This window comes from Malus domestica, chromosome 11 (assembly GCF_042453785.1).
Source record: "Malus domestica chromosome 11, GDT2T_hap1".
Classification (NCBI taxonomy): Eukaryota; Viridiplantae; Streptophyta; class Magnoliopsida; order Rosales; family Rosaceae; genus Malus; species Malus domestica.
The window spans coordinates 18,142,289-18,161,047 of NC_091671.1; the positions used below are offsets into that span (position 1 = coordinate 18,142,289).

Consider the following 18,759-nt stretch of genomic DNA (forward strand, 5'->3'; position numbering starts at 1 on the left):
ATAAGATAGATTATTTTAAGGTACAAGTTGTAATAGTTGACTCTCATATATGGGACTGTTATGCACCATATTGGTTGCTTAATGCAATGTCATTTAATGTAAACATTTCAATTTAAATCTAATAAAAATTTATGCCGATTGCCGCAAAAAAATAAAAATAAAAATTGTTTCATTCTCTGCTCTTAATGAGTCACATAGCAAAAAAAAGTGTGAAATTATTCAATTGGAACAAAACTGCACAAACGTTATCATCATCATTTGGGCAACATCACTTTATTCCTTTTGTCACATGCATTAGAGTGAAATTTTTTTTCCTCAAGATTTCTCAAACATACAAAACCTTGGGTTCACAATACTATAACCTCCATCCACCAAAAGATTATGCCCACTAACATACTTTGACTCATCACTACCCAAGTAAAGAGCAGCCTCAGCAATATCTTCTGGCCTAAGAACCTTACCTTTAAGGTTGGAATAAACTCCATGCACTCCATCGTCATCAAGATTGAAGAAGTCCTTCGCCAACGGCGTTGCAACTAAGTATGGTGACACGCAATTTACACGAATACCGTATTGTCCAAGCTCAACGGCCGCGTTTTTCATTAGCCCCACTACCCCATGCTTCGAACTTGTGTAGGCATGTGAAGCACCTCCGCCTATGGTAGAACAAACACTAGCAGTGTTGATTATGCTGCCTTGGCCTGCTGGGATCATCACGCGAGCTGCGTGTTTAATCCCCAAAAATGATCCGACTAGATTTACACTAAGCACTTGCTCAAATTCAGCCTTGTCATTGTCAAGGATGTTGGGTTTGGGTGTGCCAGCTATGCCTGCATTGTTGAACATGATGTCTAGCTTTCCATACTTGCTTGTGGCTGTATTAACCGCATTTTCGATGTCTTCTTCTTTTGTTACATCGCAATGGACGAAGGAAGCGGATGAAGAATTTAGATCTGTGCAAACAGATTCACCCAAGTCGTCTTGCACATCTGCAATCACAACTTTAGCTCCATGTTTCGTGAAGACTCTTGCTGTGAACTCCCCTATGCCGCTGGCTCCGCCAGTGACTAGTGCCACTTTGCCTTCAAGCCTTCAACATTGAAGCATAATTTTCCTCTCATATTAGTCTAGTTTCAACACAACATTTAATTAAAGGAAAGATTGTTCTTATTAGTAACAAGCTAGCTTAGGCACCTAATTATCTAACAAAAGTTGGTGATGAATCTTTGCTAACAATAAAATAAGGAAGCTAAGGTACCGTTTGGTACGTGGGACGGGACGGGACGGAGCGGGACGAGCCGTTCCGTCCCACGTTTGGTGCGTCTAAAAACTGTGGAACGGGTTGTCCCATGGGACGAAATTTGGCTGATTTTTCGTTCCACCTCTTCCCCCTGGAACGACTCATTCCACATCCGTAGAACACAAATTTATAACATTTTATGACAAAATTTCTCCTTATCTTTTTCAATATTTACATCATCTGTTCCATCCTGTTCCGTCCCGTCCCGTCCCGTCCTGTTCCGTCCCGTCTGCGTACCAAACGGTACCTTAAGGCACTCTAAAAAAGTCATGTGTCCTCCAAACAGATCGAAATATAAGAGAAAAATTACACTCGGGAGGATGTAAACAACACCCTAAGATAATGATTGAATACTTTAAAAGAATTAGAAACCAATGAATGACCTATAACCACTGTTAAGATGAAGTTTAAGTTGGAATTCCTAAGTTCTGTTATGAATGAAATCTCTAAACTTATGTTTATGAATCTGTGAACACGGAAAATTCCTGAAACGAAAGAGACAAGAACAACGCGCACAAACAAATATTCGTATTTAGATGATTTTGGGTTACAATCTCTCTCTATTTTGATCCTCTGATTCGATCTCCGTAAGGTGTTGATTGGTGGATATTTCGTTGATCCAAGGGCCGTCAAGGCTTGATCTTGGATGAACTGTTGGAAGTTTCTTCAAAGGGCCGTGGGCTTGATCTTTGGAGGTGGATTTGAGCGGATCTTCAAGGAGCCGTTGGGGCTTGATCTTGAGGATGAATGTTTCTTCAAGGGCCGTTTGAGGCTTGATCTTGAATAACGGTAATGAGCAGATCTTCAAGGGCATTTGGGCTTGATTTTGAAGAACAGTGATGGACGGATCTTCAAGGGCTTTTGGGCTTGATCTTGAAGAACGGTTGGATGTGTGGATTTGTCGACGTTGTTAATCCAAAGGGGGGCCGTTGGGGCTTGATCTTGGATGAACGGATGATGAGCGATGGGGCTTTCTTCAAGGGCCGTCGGGGCTTGATCTTGAATTAGTGGATGATTGTTGATCCAAAGGGCCGTTTGGGCTTGATCTTGGAAGAACGATGAACGAAGAACGAAGAACACTTTCTTCAAGGGCCGTCGGGGCTTGATCTTGAATTGGTGGATGATTGTTGATCCAAAGGGCCGTTTGGGCTTGATCTTGGAAGAACGATGAACGAAGAACGAAGAGAGCTTTCTCGATTCTTCGGGAACCTGGATGCTTGAGAGCTTCGGAGTTTCAGAGCTTCAGAGCTTCAAGGTGTAATATGAATTCCCCCTTAAATGAATGAAATGGGCTTGTATTTATAGAATTTTCCAAGGCCTAACTTTGAATATAATATTCCAGATGAAATAAGTCGTTTCTGCCAGGTGTTGACACGTGTCCTATTTGATGACTTTTCCAACTCATTTCAATTTTCGTTGAGTCACACGCTACGTGTAAAATTTATGTAATACATGAGCGTTGACACTTTGATTTATCGGTCAACATTTATTTACCGAAATTTCGATGTCTACAAATGCCCCCACTTCAAGGCACGTCGTATACATGTGCTTGTCACGTGTAGGAGATGCGTTTTGAAGTCCCTTACTGTAGATGTCGATCCAAGGGCCGTTGAGGCTTGATCTTGAATTGGGCTGGAGATTTCTTCAAGGGCCGTTGAGGCTTGATATTGAATTGGGCTTGAGATTTCTTCAAGGGCCGTTGAGGCTTGTTCTTGAACTTTTGTTTGAAATTTCTTCAAGGGCCGTCGAGGCTTGATCTTGAAGGTTGAAATTGGGCCACAAGGAGCTTCATGTGGTAGATGATATTTGGCTTTGGTAGTGGATGAATCGGCACGTATTTTGTTGCGCTTGTTGACTTTCCACAGCTTTGATCTTGAACTGGGTTGGAGGATTTTCTGGATTCCTCCAATTGTTGATTTTCCACAGCTTGTTCTTGAACTGGATTTGATTCAAATATGGTGAACGCTTGATCTTGAATCGGACTTGTGATTTCCTCAAGGGCCATCGAGGCTTGATCTTGAATTTGGCCGGAAACTTCTTCAAGGGCCGTTGAGGCTTGATTCTTGAAGGTTGACTCGAACACATGGCAAGCAGGCACGAGGTGAGGGTGACAACCTGTTTCTTTGTTCAATCTTTCTAATTCACACCTGAGCAGTTTGGTCAACGGTATGATCTTCAAGATTGATGGGCTTTTCTTCCAGTTGGTGACTTGATCTTTAAGGATTCGATTCAAGGGTGGTGAATCGGCACGTGCAGCCCACAACGCCTAGTAAGTCGACCCAAGAATTTGAGGGTCAAAACGAGTTCTTCATCTCAGACTCTTTCTGCCGAGTTGGCTGTGCATGCTGCATTCTTCTCTGCTTGTTTCTTCAGGCAGATATGGCAGCTTCTCGAGTTCCTCAGCTCGGACTCCTTCTGCTGAGTTGACTGTGCAGGCCGCATTCTTCTCTGCTTGTTTCTTCAGCACGTTGTCTCCACATGCTGCAAGGTATCATTTTCACTTGCCTTATCTGTTCTCCAGGCAGATGTGACAGCTTCTATGGAAGTACAGCAGCAGTGGGAGACGAGTACTCGAGAGCAGTGCTAGGCAGGCAATCAGGGAAGGGTTCCAAGCAGTCGGTTCCTTACCCGAGTTTGAGTGGAAGTTCCGGCATATTGTTTTCTTTATCCTTGTCTTTGTAGGTAGGAGCAAGGACAAAGGAAACGACAGGGAGAACGCATGATATGAGATACTCTTGCTTTCTACCCTGGTGATATGAGATACTTTTGCTTTGAAGTTATTGGCTTACAGAGGTACCCCAAGGAATAAGGAACACTAAGTGACTCGAGAGGCTTCGTTAGGAAGGCATTCTCGGAGATGAAGAAAGGTTCTGTATGTCTGCCTCGCTATGGAAGGTGAAGGTGGACAGTTATAGGAGGTCCCTTAATACCTGTAGAGGTACTATTCTTTCACTTGTGTCGGCAACTAACGCGTGATTGAACAGTAAAATTTCACGTGCTTTCTCCTTCACCGAAAATCTTCGACAAATTGCCCGTGATTTGCGCAAAGTTGAGTGTGCATATGACAGGTGATGACGAGGCTGAAAAGACTGGCGCCTCTTCGATATCTGGGATTGGCGCTTTAACAAATTGCCCGTGATTTCCGCAAAGCTGAGTTTGCGTGTGACGGGTGTTGACGCGTCTGGAAAAGCAAGATGCTTCTCCGATTTCTGAGCTTGCCTCTTCGATTTTTGAATGGCCTCTTCGAATTCTGAGCTCGCCTCTTCGATCTCTGAAATCCCGTCGAGTGCTGATTTTTTATAGAGGCATGCAGTTTGTTTCAAAGCACACTTGAATTTTCGCTTGTGAAAACTCCCCTCTTGCACTTCTAAGATCTTGATTTGTCTGATCTCTTCTTCCTTCAACACTTTGAAAATGTCTGGACCCTCCGACCGTCGTTTTGACTTGAATCTTGGTGAAGAGGCAGTCCCGCCTTCTCCAGACAACATATGGCGCCCATCCTTCATATCCCCTACTGGTCCTCTTACCGTTGGGGATTCGGTGGTGAAGAATGATATGACCGCTGCGGTGGTGGCCCGAAACCTTGTCACTCCCAGAGATAACAGACTACTTTCCAAACGGTCTGATGAGTTGGCTGTTAAGGATTCTCTGGCTCTCAGTGTGCAGTGTGCAGGTTCTGTGTCTAATATGGCCCAACGCCTATTTGCTCGAACCCGTCAAGTTGAATCATTGGCGGCTGAAGTGATGAGTCTCAAACAGGAGATTAGAGGGCTCAAGCAGGAGAATAAACAGTTGCATAAGCTCGCACATAGCTATGCGACAAACATGAAGAGGAAGATTGACCAGATGCAGGAATCTGATGGTCAGATTTTACTTGATCATCAGAGGTTTGTGGGTTTGTTCCAGCAGCATTTACCTTCGTCTTCTGGGGCTGTACCGACTGCTGAGGCTTCAAACAGTCAACCTCCGGCGCCTTCTCTTCCTGGAGCACTGCCGAGTTGTGAGGCGCCACCTGATCGTCCTTGAATATCCCCTCTTGTAAATTTGATTTGATTTGATTTTTTTTTTTTTTTTTTTTTTTTTTTTTTTAGGTATGTATAATGCAAATTTATGTAAAATTTCCAGAAAAATAAATAAAATGGACTTTTATTTCTCTTAATGTTTTTTTTTTTATTTTTTTTTTATTTTTTTATTTTTTTATTTTTTATTTTCCTTTCTTTTCCTCTGTTTTATTTTTTGCACATGGTGCCTGAGCACCAAATATCAAACAATTCTTTTCTTTAATCATGGTGCCAGACGCACCTCTCCTTTTTTCACGTGGTGCCATCACCACTTTGCTCCACCATCCTTTTTTTTTTTTTTTTTTTTTTTTTTTAATATATTTTTTCTGTATAAATTTGGGTAGTGGGTAGAGGAATTTGCAGGGAGCGGAGCTCGAGTTTGAGGAAGAGCTTCTCGGCCGGCTAGTCGTTTGACAGCGGTCTTTGAAGTTGTTGGCAGCTGCGAGGCAAGAGACGGTGGAGGTGGAGGTGACCAGGGCAGCTGTGACGGACAGAGACGCCATGGCAGGACCTCGAGGAGTTTTAAGATACTGGTGCAGGTACTGGTGAGGATGTGCAGGTTCCTTGGATGGTGCAAATTATTAGATGGAGGCCAAGCGCTGCGGTGGAAGGAGTCGATGCCGAGAGCGCAGCCCAACTTGCTCCGGGTGTGCGCACCATATACAGCAGGTGGGGTTTGGTGGAGATTCAGACGACGCGGCGACAGAGTTGGCACCACCTTCCAGCATCTCGAATGTGGAGCTCTAATGGTGAAGAGGGGTTGGGCTGGATGTCGCAGAGACAGCGGAGATTGATCCTTGGAGAGCCTGAGCTTCTTCCTGCACGTCTCGCCATTCTTTTCGTCGCTGATGCCACGAGAGCCGTCTCTCTCGAGGTCGAGATCCTTGCCGTTGGCGTCTCTCTCGCTCCGCCTGCTGCTACTCTCGACACGGTGCTGTTGGGGAAGGATGATCAGCTAGGAAGAAGAAGCTGGGTTGCTGCTTCCATTGCTGGGCAGCCGAGGAAGAGAAGTGGAGAGCTTGGAGTTTGACGCAGCCGTGGAGGAAGAAGACGGAGGAGTGGAGTTCGTGGCGTATGCAGGAAGTCTCGGCCTTGAAGTGGATGAGGGTACGACGACAGCAGATCCACCATTTTCTCTGAAAGCTTTACGGAGCTCTGACAGAGAGAAGATCCTCAGCAAATCCCTGTCGTCATTAGACCATTTCAGCCCATATACCTCAGACTTGTGGCCAACAGGCTTGCTGATGTAATTGTCTGGGACTCGAGGATCATGTTGAAGTATGTTCCGGTCTCGGCTTTCTGAAGCTAATATGCGCGAGTTCCACGCCAAAATTCCAGTCCTTGTTTGGTGCCTACCCATCGTTCGAACCCTCTTGCACTGCATCCCATCCCGAACCTGGACTCGACCAAGACTTGTGCCAATTGACAAGTCTGACCCCTCCCGTGTCCGTTGGATAGAGCACACACCGTCATTAGGCCTCAAGTCACACAATTTTGTCACCTTGCTTGTTTGATGTACTCCAAAGATAAACACTGGTGCCGAGTCAAACTGCCAGAGCATTTTGGGAAGACCATTCCACAAGGTTCAAGTAAAAGTCATCTTGTAGTGATGGAGCATCCAGAACCTTATGGGGTGTCTTGGGGACCTTGCGAGGAGGCTTGAGAGGACGATGATGATGAGCATGGATGGTCGGGGAACGGCAAAGACAGGATAAAATCTTCAATCCGACCTCGCCCTTGATCTGAGAAAACACTCTCCGTTTCTCCAGTATCAGCTTTGGAATGCGCCCAGTAGTAAAGGCTTGACCCTGCCAGTGACAACAGCGTAAGAACAGTGCCGGCGGCAAACATGCCCTTGCGCAGAGTAGCACAGGACAAGTCATCTACTTTGAAGATTCCCCGGTACTTGGTGTGGTATGCATTCTTTGCCGACCCAGCCAACAAGCACGCCTCCGCTCCCAAAAAGGTTGTCCAGGAGAAGACGAAGAAGAAGACGGTCCAAGTGGTGGAGGAGCCAGTGACTAGACCTTTGCCGCAGCAGAGACACCTGGTGACGACGTTAAGCACCGTCTGGCTGACGGCAAGCAGCCCAAACGCCGCTAGTCCGTACACCGTGGAGGCATCCGTGCCGTACACGCAGTAGGTACGCTCGTCGTACTCATCGGGCACTATCTTTGCCGTGCTACGGCGTCGTTCGGTGCCGACGGCGAAGATGAAGGCGATGAGATGGAGGGAGGTAACGATGGCGACTATGGGTATCGAGACTGCCATTGTTGTCTCTCGCTTTCTCAGTGGGGAGTGTGTGGGAAGGACTGGTTGGAGCAGTGCCTGGTGCGGATCTGTTCCAACGAGCCCGCGCTCCAATGGACGACAGATCGGAGTATGGAATCGATCCGCCGCTCAAGGTCGAAGGCGGAGTTGAGGCAGGGATCCTTGCACACCTGCAGCCACGGCTTGCAGACCAGCATCAGCGCACTCCATCGGTGCTCCAGGGTGAGATTCTCAAGTCGTCAGCGTCGGTCCGAAAGGAGAGCTCTAGTGATCAGGCTGAAGACATGGGGAAAGGAGCCAAGTGGGTCAGATTTTGTAGCCGGGCTCACGGTTTGGGTCTGAGGAGAGATGGAGATGGGCCAAATTTTGTAGCTGGGCTCAGATATGTATATATATATATATATTTTTTTTTTTTTAATTAATTTTTTTTTTAATAATTTTTTTTTTAAAGAAATTGTAATTTAATTTTGTACCAAGAAAATTGCAAGTAAATTTGTAATAAAATTGACCTTCATTAATGAGACTTTAAACAAACCCCCTTTTTTTTTTTTTTTTTTTTTTAATAAGATTGACTTTCTTTAATAAAACATTTATTTATATTTTGATGTGACTGAACTCGAAAAATTGAACATTCGAGCTGCCTACGTACCCCTCCAAAGAAGAGATCAAGTCATAACGTAGTTCAAATACATACATATTTTATTTTATTTTTTGGTATTTTCTTTTTTGTGCTGTTTGCAGTTTCAACTCGTGCAGACAAGGAGCATTTGGTGCCGTGTTGCAGTTTCAGCTCGTGCAGGCAAGGAGCTTTGGGTTGTCGCATTTTATGCTCGTGCAGACCAGGAGCGTTGGTGTTGCCTTTTATGCTCGTGCAGACCAGGAGCATTGTGCCATGCAATTTAGGCTCGTGTAGGCGAGGAGCTTTGGTTCATGCAGTTTTAGGCTCGTGCGAACAAGGAGCATTGTGTCCTACAGTTTAGGCTCGTGCGGACAAGGAGCTTTGGTTCGTGCAGTTTAGGCTCGTGCGAACAAGGAGCATTGGTTCGTGCAGTTTAGGCTCGTGCGAACAAGGAGCTTTGTGCCATGCAGTTTAGACTCGTGCGGGCAAGGAGAATTTGTTGATTTTGTCAAGCAATCCGGGAGAGGCGTTCCTCACAATTTTCATAGCAAGGAGCTTTGACTGCGTGATTGAAGAAGTCTTCGGGCAAGAAGTCGCGCATCGTGATGGCAACGGAAGATCTTTGTGTCGCAATTTCATCATCTTCAACACGTTCATGTTGCTTTGAAGGTTGACAAGAGCTGTTTTGCCCCTTTTTCCGATTGGCGGACTTGTGGAGGAGACGTATGCTTCTTGTGCAATTTCTTAGGAGTGACTTGAGTCCATCCTTCAATTTTGCTTGTCTTGGAGGATGCCCCCAGCGGTTGAGGTGAAAACTTCGAGTCGGAAGAGTCAGAAGTGATGGTGGTATAGTTTGACTTCACCACATCGTCAAGATCTAGCTCGATGATTCCTTTTTGAGCCAGCTTCATGATAAGATCTTTCAGTACGAAGCATTTTTCTGTCGGATGACTGATGAAGCGGTGGAATTTACAGTACCTTGGACTGTCGGTGCGATTCATCTCTTCTGGCCGTCTGCACTCAGGCAAGCCGATCACCTTCTTTTCCAGCAAGTCTTCTAACATGGCAACCACATCAGAGTCGGGGAATGGATAAGTTTTCTCCTCGAGCTCCTTCAAAGTGCGTCTACGCATCTCTTGATCACGAAAGCCTTCGGCTTGAATCGCCTTGCCTCGTGTGGAGATTTTGACAGGAGATGTGTTGACCGTCATCGCTTCCTTGGTGGGTTTCCATGCAGCCTTTTCCACCTTTGTCTCAAGAACATTGTCATTCTTGTAGTTGGCGATTGGTTCCTTCTTCCCATGATGGGCGATGCTCAACTCCATGTCATGGGCGCGAGTGGCTAATTCCTCGAAGGTCCGTGGTTTAATGCCTTGAAGGATGTATTGCAAACCCCATTGCATGCCTTGGATGCACATCTCGATTGAAGAGGTTTCCGAGAGCCTGTCTTTACAGTCGAGGCTTAGAGTGCGCCATCTGTTGATGTAGTCAATGACTGGCTCGTCCTTCCACTGCTTTGTGCTCGTTAGCTCTAGCATGCTCACAGTGCGGCGGGTGCTATAGAAGCGGTTGAGGAATTCCCGCTCTAATTGTTCCCAGCTGTTGATGGACTCAGGCTCTAGGTCTGTGTACCACTCAAAGGCGTTTCCTTTCAGCGAGCGCACAAACTGCTTGGCGAGGTAATCCCCTTCAGTTCCTGCGTTGTTGCAAGTTTCAACGAAGTGGGCAACGTGCTGTTTCGGGTTTCCCTTTCCATCAAATTGCATGAACTTTGGTGGTTGATAACCCCTCGGCATCCTTAAGGCGTCGATCTTCTTTGAATACGGCTTTGAGTACAACCCGGAGGTATTTGAGCTCCCTTCGTACTGTGCCTTGATGGTGTTGGTGATCATCTCTTGCAGCTGCTGGATAGAAAGAGATCCCATGAGTGCCGCTGCTTGGTCTGGCTCCGGCTTCCCATCGATTTTCTTCACCGGGGGTTCTTCGTCTCCGCCAGCTCCTCCCTTTAGTGGATCATCCTCTGGGTCGGGTTTATCGCCGTCTTGTGCCTCCAATCGGTTGACTAGTGCTGTAATTTGCAAGTCTTTTTCTTCCACAGTTCGGGTTAGCCTTGCGATTGCTTCATTCATTTGAGCCAGCTGCTCATCGATTGAAGTTGCTCCAATGGTCATGACTTGCATGGCTGAACTGTCGCTTGAATCGGCATCGGAGAGCATGGATTCGGAGTATTTCCTTGGGCTTTCCCCCCTTGGTGCCCTTAGTGAGGCTAAGGTGATCACAGGCTCATGCCTGGGGTACTCTCGTTCCCCTGGCAGAGTTGATGCAGAGGTGGCAGAAGTAGCTTTTGCTTTGCTTCGAGTCGTGATACCCAACGTGACACCACTTGCGACGAGGACGCTCTTGTTCTTTGCGCCGGTTGCAGGAACAGTTTGAGCCTTCCTTGATGCCATTAATTTTGGTAGTGCGCTTGAATTTCTTGAACGGAGAAAGAGATGAGAGGCAGAGATGGTCCCACTGGGCGTGCCAATTTGTGAACACGGAAAATTCCTGAAACGAAAGAGACAAGAACAACGCGCACAAACAAATATTCGTATTTAGATGATTTTGGGTTACAATCTCTCTCTATTTTGATCCTCTGATTCGATCTCCGTAAGGTGTTGATTGGTGGATATTTCGTTGATCCAAGGGCCGTCAAGGCTTGATCTTGGATGAACTGTTGGAAGTTTCTTCAAAGGGCCGTGGGCTTGATCTTTGGAGGTGGATTTGAGCGGATCTTCAAGGAGCCGTTGGGGCTTGATCTTGAGGATGAATGTTTCTTCAAGGGCCGTTTGAGGCTTGATCTTGAATAACGGTAATGAGCAGATCTTCAAGGGCATTTGGGCTTGATTTTGAAGAACAGTGATGGACGGATCTTCAAGGGCTTTTGGGCTTGATCTTGAAGAACGGTTGGATGTGTGGATTTGTCGACGTTGTTAATCCAAAGGGGGGCCGTTGGGGCTTGATCTTGGATGAACGGATGATGAGCGATGGGGCTTTCTTCAAGGGCCGTCGGGGCTTGATCTTGAATTAGTGGATGATTGTTGATCCAAAGGGCCGTTTGGGCTTGATCTTGGAAGAACGATGAACGAAGAACGAAGAACACTTTCTTCAAGGGCCGTCGGGGCTTGATCTTGAATTGGTGGATGATTGTTGATCCAAAGGGCCGTTTGGGCTTGATCTTGGAAGAACGATGAACGAAGAACGAAGAGAGCTTTCTCGATTCTTCGGGAACCTGGATGCTTGAGAGCTTCGGAGTTTCAGAGCTTCAGAGCTTCAAGGTGTAATATGAATTCCCCCTTAAATGAATGAAATGGGCTTGTATTTATAGAATTTTCCAAGGCCTAACTTTGAATATAATATTCCAGATGAAATAAGTCGTTTCTGCCAGGTGTTGACACGTGTCCTATTTGATGACTTTTCCAACTCATTTCAATTTTCGTTGAGTCACACGCTACGTGTAAAATTTATGTAATACATGAGCGTTGACACTTTGATTTATCGGTCAACATTTATTTACCGAAATTTCGATGTCTACAGAATCCAAACAACGAACTTGATGTATCTTGACTCAAATATTCCAATTTTTATTCATATTGCAAATTTAGTTCTCTTGTCGAAATGCAAATAAGTACAAAAAAAAATACAAAAGAAATAATGTAATGTGCAAATTTGCAACTACTAATTCCAAAACATAAAGGATAAAAAGAAGCAACATCTTTAAAACTAGATGCCATATGCTGCTCATGACACCGACCTTATAGAAAATCAGACTAAATCTTATAAACTAAATGATATAAAAGTTGATGATTGAATTATTACTTAAGTGTTGATAAAAAAAATTATTACGTAAGTATTCATTAACGTGCTCATTTCTTATTGGTGACACATATTTGGTTTGCTAATTTGATCTACAAATTTAATCTACCTAGCATTACTCAGAACCGAATATTAAATGAAGAGAAAAATTGTCATTTTTTGGCAAATGGGATGTTCTACTACTCTAATATAGGAGGAATTTTATCAACTAGGACAAATCTACAAGAAGAGGAATTCAACCTTAGAAAAAAGGGACACATTGCTCTAACCAACTAACATATGATTTGTCATCTTTAAACAATTATCACTATATAATTTGTCATTTTTAAATAATATAATTTTTGCATCTTAGTACTATGGTCTCATGATATTCCTCTTCATTTTGAGAAGTCTTAGATTCGATGGATGTTGAGTTCAAAATTAATTTATTCCCCCAACTCTTAGTCTAAATATATCATTGTGTAAAAGATAATAACCACTAAGACCTTAAAGCATAATTAGAATTTTTTTTTGTTTTTAGCAAACGATAACATATGGGTTAAATTGTTAAATATTGGGGAGAAGGGAATCGATAGGAATCAAACTCATACCAAAGTGCATAAACATTATTACTTTCTGCCACTTTAGTTCAATGCCATTTGCACATAACTAGAAATTTTTAGGAATAAACTCTGATGTTAATTAAATTAAAACTTGACTGCGATAGCTCATTAGTTACATTGGTAAAACTGTATAAATTAACATACACAATACCATTTTATTTTATTTTCTTCAATGGACAACATATGGTCAGATCAAATCTCGAAAGTTCAGTGGTCTTGATGGGAAGGAGTAAAAAGAAGATAACATACACAGTACCTTCTTGCAGCAGCAGCTGAGACAAATGAGAAGCTTCCCATATTCTTCAAAATGATTTAACCTCCTCTACAACAAGAGAATCATTTCCTGGAGGTGGGTACCTTGTTCTAACTTCTTTTCAGTAATTTAGATGCATATATAACTTCTTTTCAAAGCACACGTGCGCATTTTGTAGCAGACCATGTGGAATGCGGTGTTCTCATTTAGGTGAATGAGGTTTGTCTGCTTTATCAATAATTGAGATCCAATCGGGAGACGTCACGCAATAATAATTTGATTTGAACTATTCTTCGACGATAATTGAACATAATATATGCAAGGTCTATTCTTTTATTAGTATAAATTTTTTTCTCAACACGTATCTTTTATGTGATAAATTGTTAAGCCTAATACATAGACAACACAATTCAGATGACAAAACACATGTGGCCGTTAAGCTTCATACACCAAGGTCCATTCTCTCATTAGTATGAGATTTATCTTCAACACACCCCTTACACGTGGTGAATTGTTAAACCTAACATGTGGACAATACAAATCAGATGACGTGGAGCACACGTAGCCGTTAAGCTTCACATGTGGGGCAAACTGTTTTGATACCATATCGAAAGTTGATGTTCCACCATAAAACTAATTGGAAATATGAAACTTAGCTAAATTACTTATGGGGTGTGATATCCACACACCCATTTTTACTTGTCACACACCCCTTGTTAATTTATGTCCGTTGATCTTTTTCAATTCATCCAATTCGACGGCCGAAAACTAAAAAGGTGTGGGAGAAGTAAAAAGGGGTGTGTGAATATCACACCCCATTGCTTATAAGCACATGTAAGGTCTCTTCATACATCAATGTGAAATTCATTAACACTTGTAAATAAAAAGTTTGGGTAATTCCCACTTTACTATCCTCAAGTTTTGTCAAAATTGCACTTTCGTACACTTACCTTTTTCGTCTCACTTTCATACCTAAAATTTGATTTTTCTACCACTTTGGTACTTCTATTAGCCTAACGGTTCATTTTTTTGTTAACTGTTGACGTGACAGTATCTTGACCCACTAATTCTCACTTTACTACTTTCAAGTATTCTGAAATTCGCACTTTGTTATCCTTAGTTTTTTTTGTCTTACTCTTATAACTAAATTTATATTTTGCTCTTATATTCATAGTTCCGTTAGCCTGAGCGTCTTGGCTTCGTTAAAGCGTAACGTGGAGCTTGACTGCATAATGACTTTGTGGAAAGGTGGCACTATGGCTTAAGAAAAAAAAAATTAAACAATTAAAAAACATTTGCGATATAAAATTTTCAAATGTCAACTTTTTTTGCGGAATTTAGGTTTTTTTTTTTATTTTTCACGTGGCAACATTTGTTGCTCTTAGTGTTTGAAATTTTTTAATTTGACTAGAACTTATTTCAAAGTCTCCGCTTGAACAATCTTGTATACCTTGAGGGGCCCACAGTACCACGTTTTTCCATAATCAACTTCCAATCAAAGCCTAACATGGCACTTGGCCAATAGTGCCACGTTTCTGATAGTCATCATCTAATCAAGTGTAACGTCACACTTTTAACGAAGCCGATGGCTACCAGGCTAACATAAGCATGAATTTGGGAGCAAAATGTGCCTATGTATGAAAGTGAGATGAAAAAACTAAAAGTGATAAGAGTGTGAATTTCAAAATACTTTAGAATAGTAAAGTGTGAATTAGTGGGGTTAAGATCCTGTTACGTCATCAATTAACAAAAAGTTAACGATTAGGCTAAATTATTTATATAGTTTCGAATCATTCCTCCCTCCTCTTAATAATAATAAAAATTTATATAAAAAACAAACTTTAGATATGAGCGATTTTGACGAAACTTAAGAATAGTAAAGTAAGAATAATCAAAACCTAATGTTTACTATCTACAAGTATCATTGCATAGAAAAAATAAATAAATAACACTTCACACTCATTTTTTATCTTGAAACGTGACACACATTAATAATGGGAATTTGCCAAGACAGTTATTTGTTTTTGGTAAAGATTCTAAAATTATATACGTACACACACATGTGATGTTCAGAAAAATATGAAGTTACTTTTACATGCATGTGTGATGTTCCTTCGCTATATGGGGTCAAAAGTTGAATTTGTCCCCAAACCTAGGTCGAATTCCGTGCTGCCTTCAGAAAAGTCACCATGACCCATCTCCCGTGACTCATTTGTTACATCTCACTTTGCCTTTCATCGTTAAATATATCAACAGCCAAAAACCATCATAACTACATAAATAGCACGAATGCATGTCACTTCTGCAAAAAGTTTTCCTTTAAATTAGAGGGATGATGCCATTTACTACCACGTTTAATAATATTTATCTTCACTTGTAAGTAAAAAGTCTTTAGCTCGATCTTTGTCGAATTTGAGTTCAGTCCAATTAATTATGATTTGCTCATTTTGTAAATATATTGTCTTATCCAAAATAAAAAATAGAAACGGGAATTCTTTACTTAAGAAATGGCTCACGCTTATATACAAACTCACCAACTAAATGAACTAGGCAAAATGCCACATCAGCCAACAAAAGCAGAATTTTCCCTAAAACAATTGCCTAGTCCTTTGGGGATGCTCTTGTAAGATCTTATTTTATGCTACTCGTTCCATACCTGTAAAGAAATTTGCAAATTTTACAATTCTATGCTTCCCTGTAAGGCCATTAGAACCCTTCAGACAGATTGATGTACGGGATCTCTTTGAGTTTTTGTTCGTTTAATTTGACTAAGCAATAGCAGTATCGGACTGGATTCTCTCATGCAACCGATATAGTAAAGTGAACGTCTTTGATATCTGAGGTTCCCTTGCCAAGATAGCAATCATATCCTTGTCAGATATACTACGGGCCATCCTTGTTTCAGTCATGGTAACTTGGTTACTTCCGGCTTTTCTAATAGTACATGCCAAAAATATAAACATATAAATACATAAATTGCAATTAACAAAGCACCAAATGAGATAACTTCTTCAACAAACACCCTGCCAAAATAACTATGGTATATTTCTCTGTCAATAACGTTAATTACATGAGACTGGTCACAAAAATATTATTGTTACAATACACAAAATATGGATTGTGAAATCTAGATGGCAAAGGAAAATTTTCCAAAAGAAGAAAACAAAGCCAATTTTGAGAAACAAAGAACTATAGCACTACGTGACGGAACTTAAAAAAATGCAACAATTCTGGTTAAAAGCATTTGAAATATGGTTATGTTCTTCTAATCAAAACAAAGGTGCTCCTTGGCAGAAGCCACATCTGCCCTGGTTTAGTTTTAGAGATTAACAAACGGATTCACATGCAGACAGCTGTTAAGCCGATTTCTTTGCATCCAAAGAAATTGTATACAGAAGTAGTACACATCGCACAAGTAGAAGCAAATTAGAAAGTTTGACCTGCATATTGATGCGGGATTAAAAATGCTTTAACATATTTGTTAGAAACATATAAAAGAGTAGAATTGTATACCTACAATACTTTCTTGTTTATTATCCAATAAGAATTTATAATCTGTATACTGTTGAGAAGTCAATGATATCAAGATCCCTGATATCTTGGCTTAGAATTGGAAACAAAGTCTGTAATTGATTTGTACAAAATATTTCTCTTTTGTATAACTAGAATGTAGGCTAGATTAACTCTCTATCAAGGGAATGACTCTGTATAAAGTCTTGGTATCTATTTGAAATAATATATAGCCAAATATATTTTTACATGGTATCGAGAGCTAGGTCAAAACCCTAGTTCTTCTTTTTTGCAGCCGTTGTTTCCTTTTGCCGCTGTTTAACACAAGCAGCCATGGTTGACGATCGGACTTTGAGCGAAAGCAAGCCTGATGCTTCCAATCCACTGTTCATTCATCATTCAGACCACCCAGCTATGGTGTTGGTCTCGAAGCCCCTTAATGGGGACAACTATTCAACCTGGTCTCGCGCCATGAAGATTTCCTTGAGTGCCAAAAACAAACTTGGTTTTGTTGATGGCACTGTTACACAACCTTTCGCTGAAACCAAGCCGGACGACCATGCTCCATGGAAGAGATGCAACGACATGATTGTTGCTTGGATCATCAATTCAATTGATTCAAATATTTCAGACAATATTCTCTACATGACTAGTGCTCATGCGATTTGGGACGAATTGCAAGAGCGCTACTTTCAAAGCAGTGCCCCTCGGATTTTTCAGTTGCAACGGGACATTTCTTTTCTTTCACAAGATCAACTCTTTGTTGCAATTTACTATACCAAATTGAAGAGTCTGTGGGATGAGTTATCATCTTATAGCGATTCATCCTCATGCACATGTGGTGCCCAAAATGAGAAAAACAGGTTGATGCAATTCCTTATGGGACTCAATGATTCATATAGTGTTGTTCGAGGACAAATCCTCTTGATGAATCCCTTGCCTACCGTACGTCAAGCTTACTCCTCAATCTCACAGAAGGAGAAACAACATTCTTTAAGCATTTCCCACACCACCACTGAAACAGCAGCCATGGCAGTTCATCCGGGCCATAATTCCAAGACCTCAGGTTCTTCTGCTCGCAAACCCCTTCATTGTACGCATTGCGATCAAGACTACCACACCATTGACACTTGCTACCAGTTGCATGGGCATCCACCTGGGCATCGCCTTCATAAGACAAACAAATCCAATCAACGTGGTGGCAATCGATCCAAGCGAGACAACGGCTCTTCGTCAGCAACTTCTTCAGCAAATCTAGTTTCCTTTAAAAGGCCCTCTATGCAAGAAATGCAGTCTGTAATGTCTGGTTTGTCAGATTCTTAATTTCAACATATTCTCAGCATTATGAATAGCAAAGATACATCCGCTGCACCTCAAGCTAATGCTGCCACAACTACTAAAGGTTTGTCACAAAATCCTTCGCACCTCCATCGATGGATTATCGATAGTGGCGCGACGGATCATATAACTTCCTCACCGGGATTGCTCACTAATAGTGTGAAAAATACTAGTTTGCTACCAGTTTTATTGCCAAGTGGAGAACAAGCACCTATTGTATCCACTGGAAGTTTACCTTTTAGTGCTACTGTTTTACTACGAGATTGTTGTGTGCGCCTACTTTTAATGTAGATTTGATGTCTGTGAGTCGAATTACTGGAGGATTAAATTGTTCTGTGACTTTTTTTCCCACTTGGTGTATTTTGCAGGACCTGACCATGAAGAGAACGATTGGTTTGGGTAAGCAAAGAAGAGGACTTTACTATTTGGTGGCGTTGGCTCCTACCAAAGATGGCACTTCGAGACGTTTCTGCAACATGGTTCTCTCACCTACAGAGTTGTGGCATTGGCGTTTGGGTCATCTGTCATTCTCTCGATTAGATTTCATGTCCAAAAACATGTTACATTTTCCTTTTTAGTCTAATAATGCTTGCGATGTTTGTCCATTGGCCAAGCAGAGTCGTTTACCTTTTGGTGTTAGTACCATTGCAACCAAGAAACCTTTTGATTTAATTCATTGTGATATTTGGGGTCCATATAAGATTGCCTCTACTTGTGGAGCAAAATATTTTTTTACCATTGTAGATGATTATTCTCGTTTCACATGGATATTTCTTATGCACCACAAAACTGAGACCCAACCACTCATTAAGCATTTCTTCTTATGTTCATACTCAATTTAATACTCCTGTCTATCAAATACGTGTAGACAATGGAGGTGAATTTTTTTCCCTTCGAAATTTTTTCCAAGAACATGGTGTTATATACCAACACTCTTGCGTTTATACGCC

General features: G+C 42.0%; 3 protein-coding genes across 3 annotated transcripts; 1 reads left to right on the forward strand and 2 right to left on the reverse strand.

The window, feature by feature from the left end:
- Positions 1–152: 152 nt before the first annotated feature.
- Positions 153–13,159, reverse strand: LOC114819566 (borneol dehydrogenase, mitochondrial-like). The gene is made up of 2 exons (XM_070808105.1): positions 12,965–13,159; positions 153–1,090 (listed from the first exon to the last, which is right to left on the reverse strand). Exons 1-2 carry the CDS (start codon positions 13,003–13,005, stop codon positions 316–318), a joined length of 816 nt encoding a protein of 271 aa, XP_070664206.1. The 5' UTR covers positions 13,006–13,159; the 3' UTR covers positions 153–315.
- LOC114819568 (uncharacterized) lies at positions 5,655–7,898 on the reverse strand. Its single transcript, XM_070808106.1, has one exon. The coding sequence runs from the start codon at positions 7,630–7,632 to the stop codon at positions 6,988–6,990; it is 645 nt and encodes a 214-aa protein (XP_070664207.1). The 5' UTR covers positions 7,633–7,898; the 3' UTR covers positions 5,655–6,987.
- A 3,482-nt stretch (positions 13,160–16,641) lies between the features above and the next one.
- On the forward strand, positions 16,642–18,552 carry LOC139189591 (uncharacterized). Its single transcript, XM_070808584.1, has 2 exons — positions 16,642–17,873; positions 18,178–18,552. Exon 1 carries the CDS (start codon positions 16,805–16,807, stop codon positions 17,792–17,794), a length of 990 nt encoding a protein of 329 aa, XP_070664685.1. The 5' UTR covers positions 16,642–16,804; the 3' UTR covers positions 17,795–17,873; positions 18,178–18,552.
- Positions 18,553–18,759: the final 207 nt, after the last annotated feature.

Coding starts and splice junctions, on each gene's coding strand:
- LOC114819568 (XM_070808106.1), bottom strand. CDS start 7,632: ATGGCAGTCTCGATACCCATAGTCGCCATCGTTACCTCCCTCCATCTC.
- LOC114819566 (XM_070808105.1), bottom strand. CDS start 13,005: ATGGGAAGCTTCTCATTTGTCTCAGCTGCTGCTGCAAGAAG. Junction 1,091..12,964: donor TCAGCTGCTGCTGCAAGAAG/GTACTGTGTATG, acceptor TCAATGTTGAAG/GCTTGAAGGCAAAGTGGCAC.
- LOC139189591 (XM_070808584.1), top strand. CDS start 16,805: ATGGTTGACGATCGGACTTTGAGCGAAAGCAAGCCTGATGCTTCCAAT.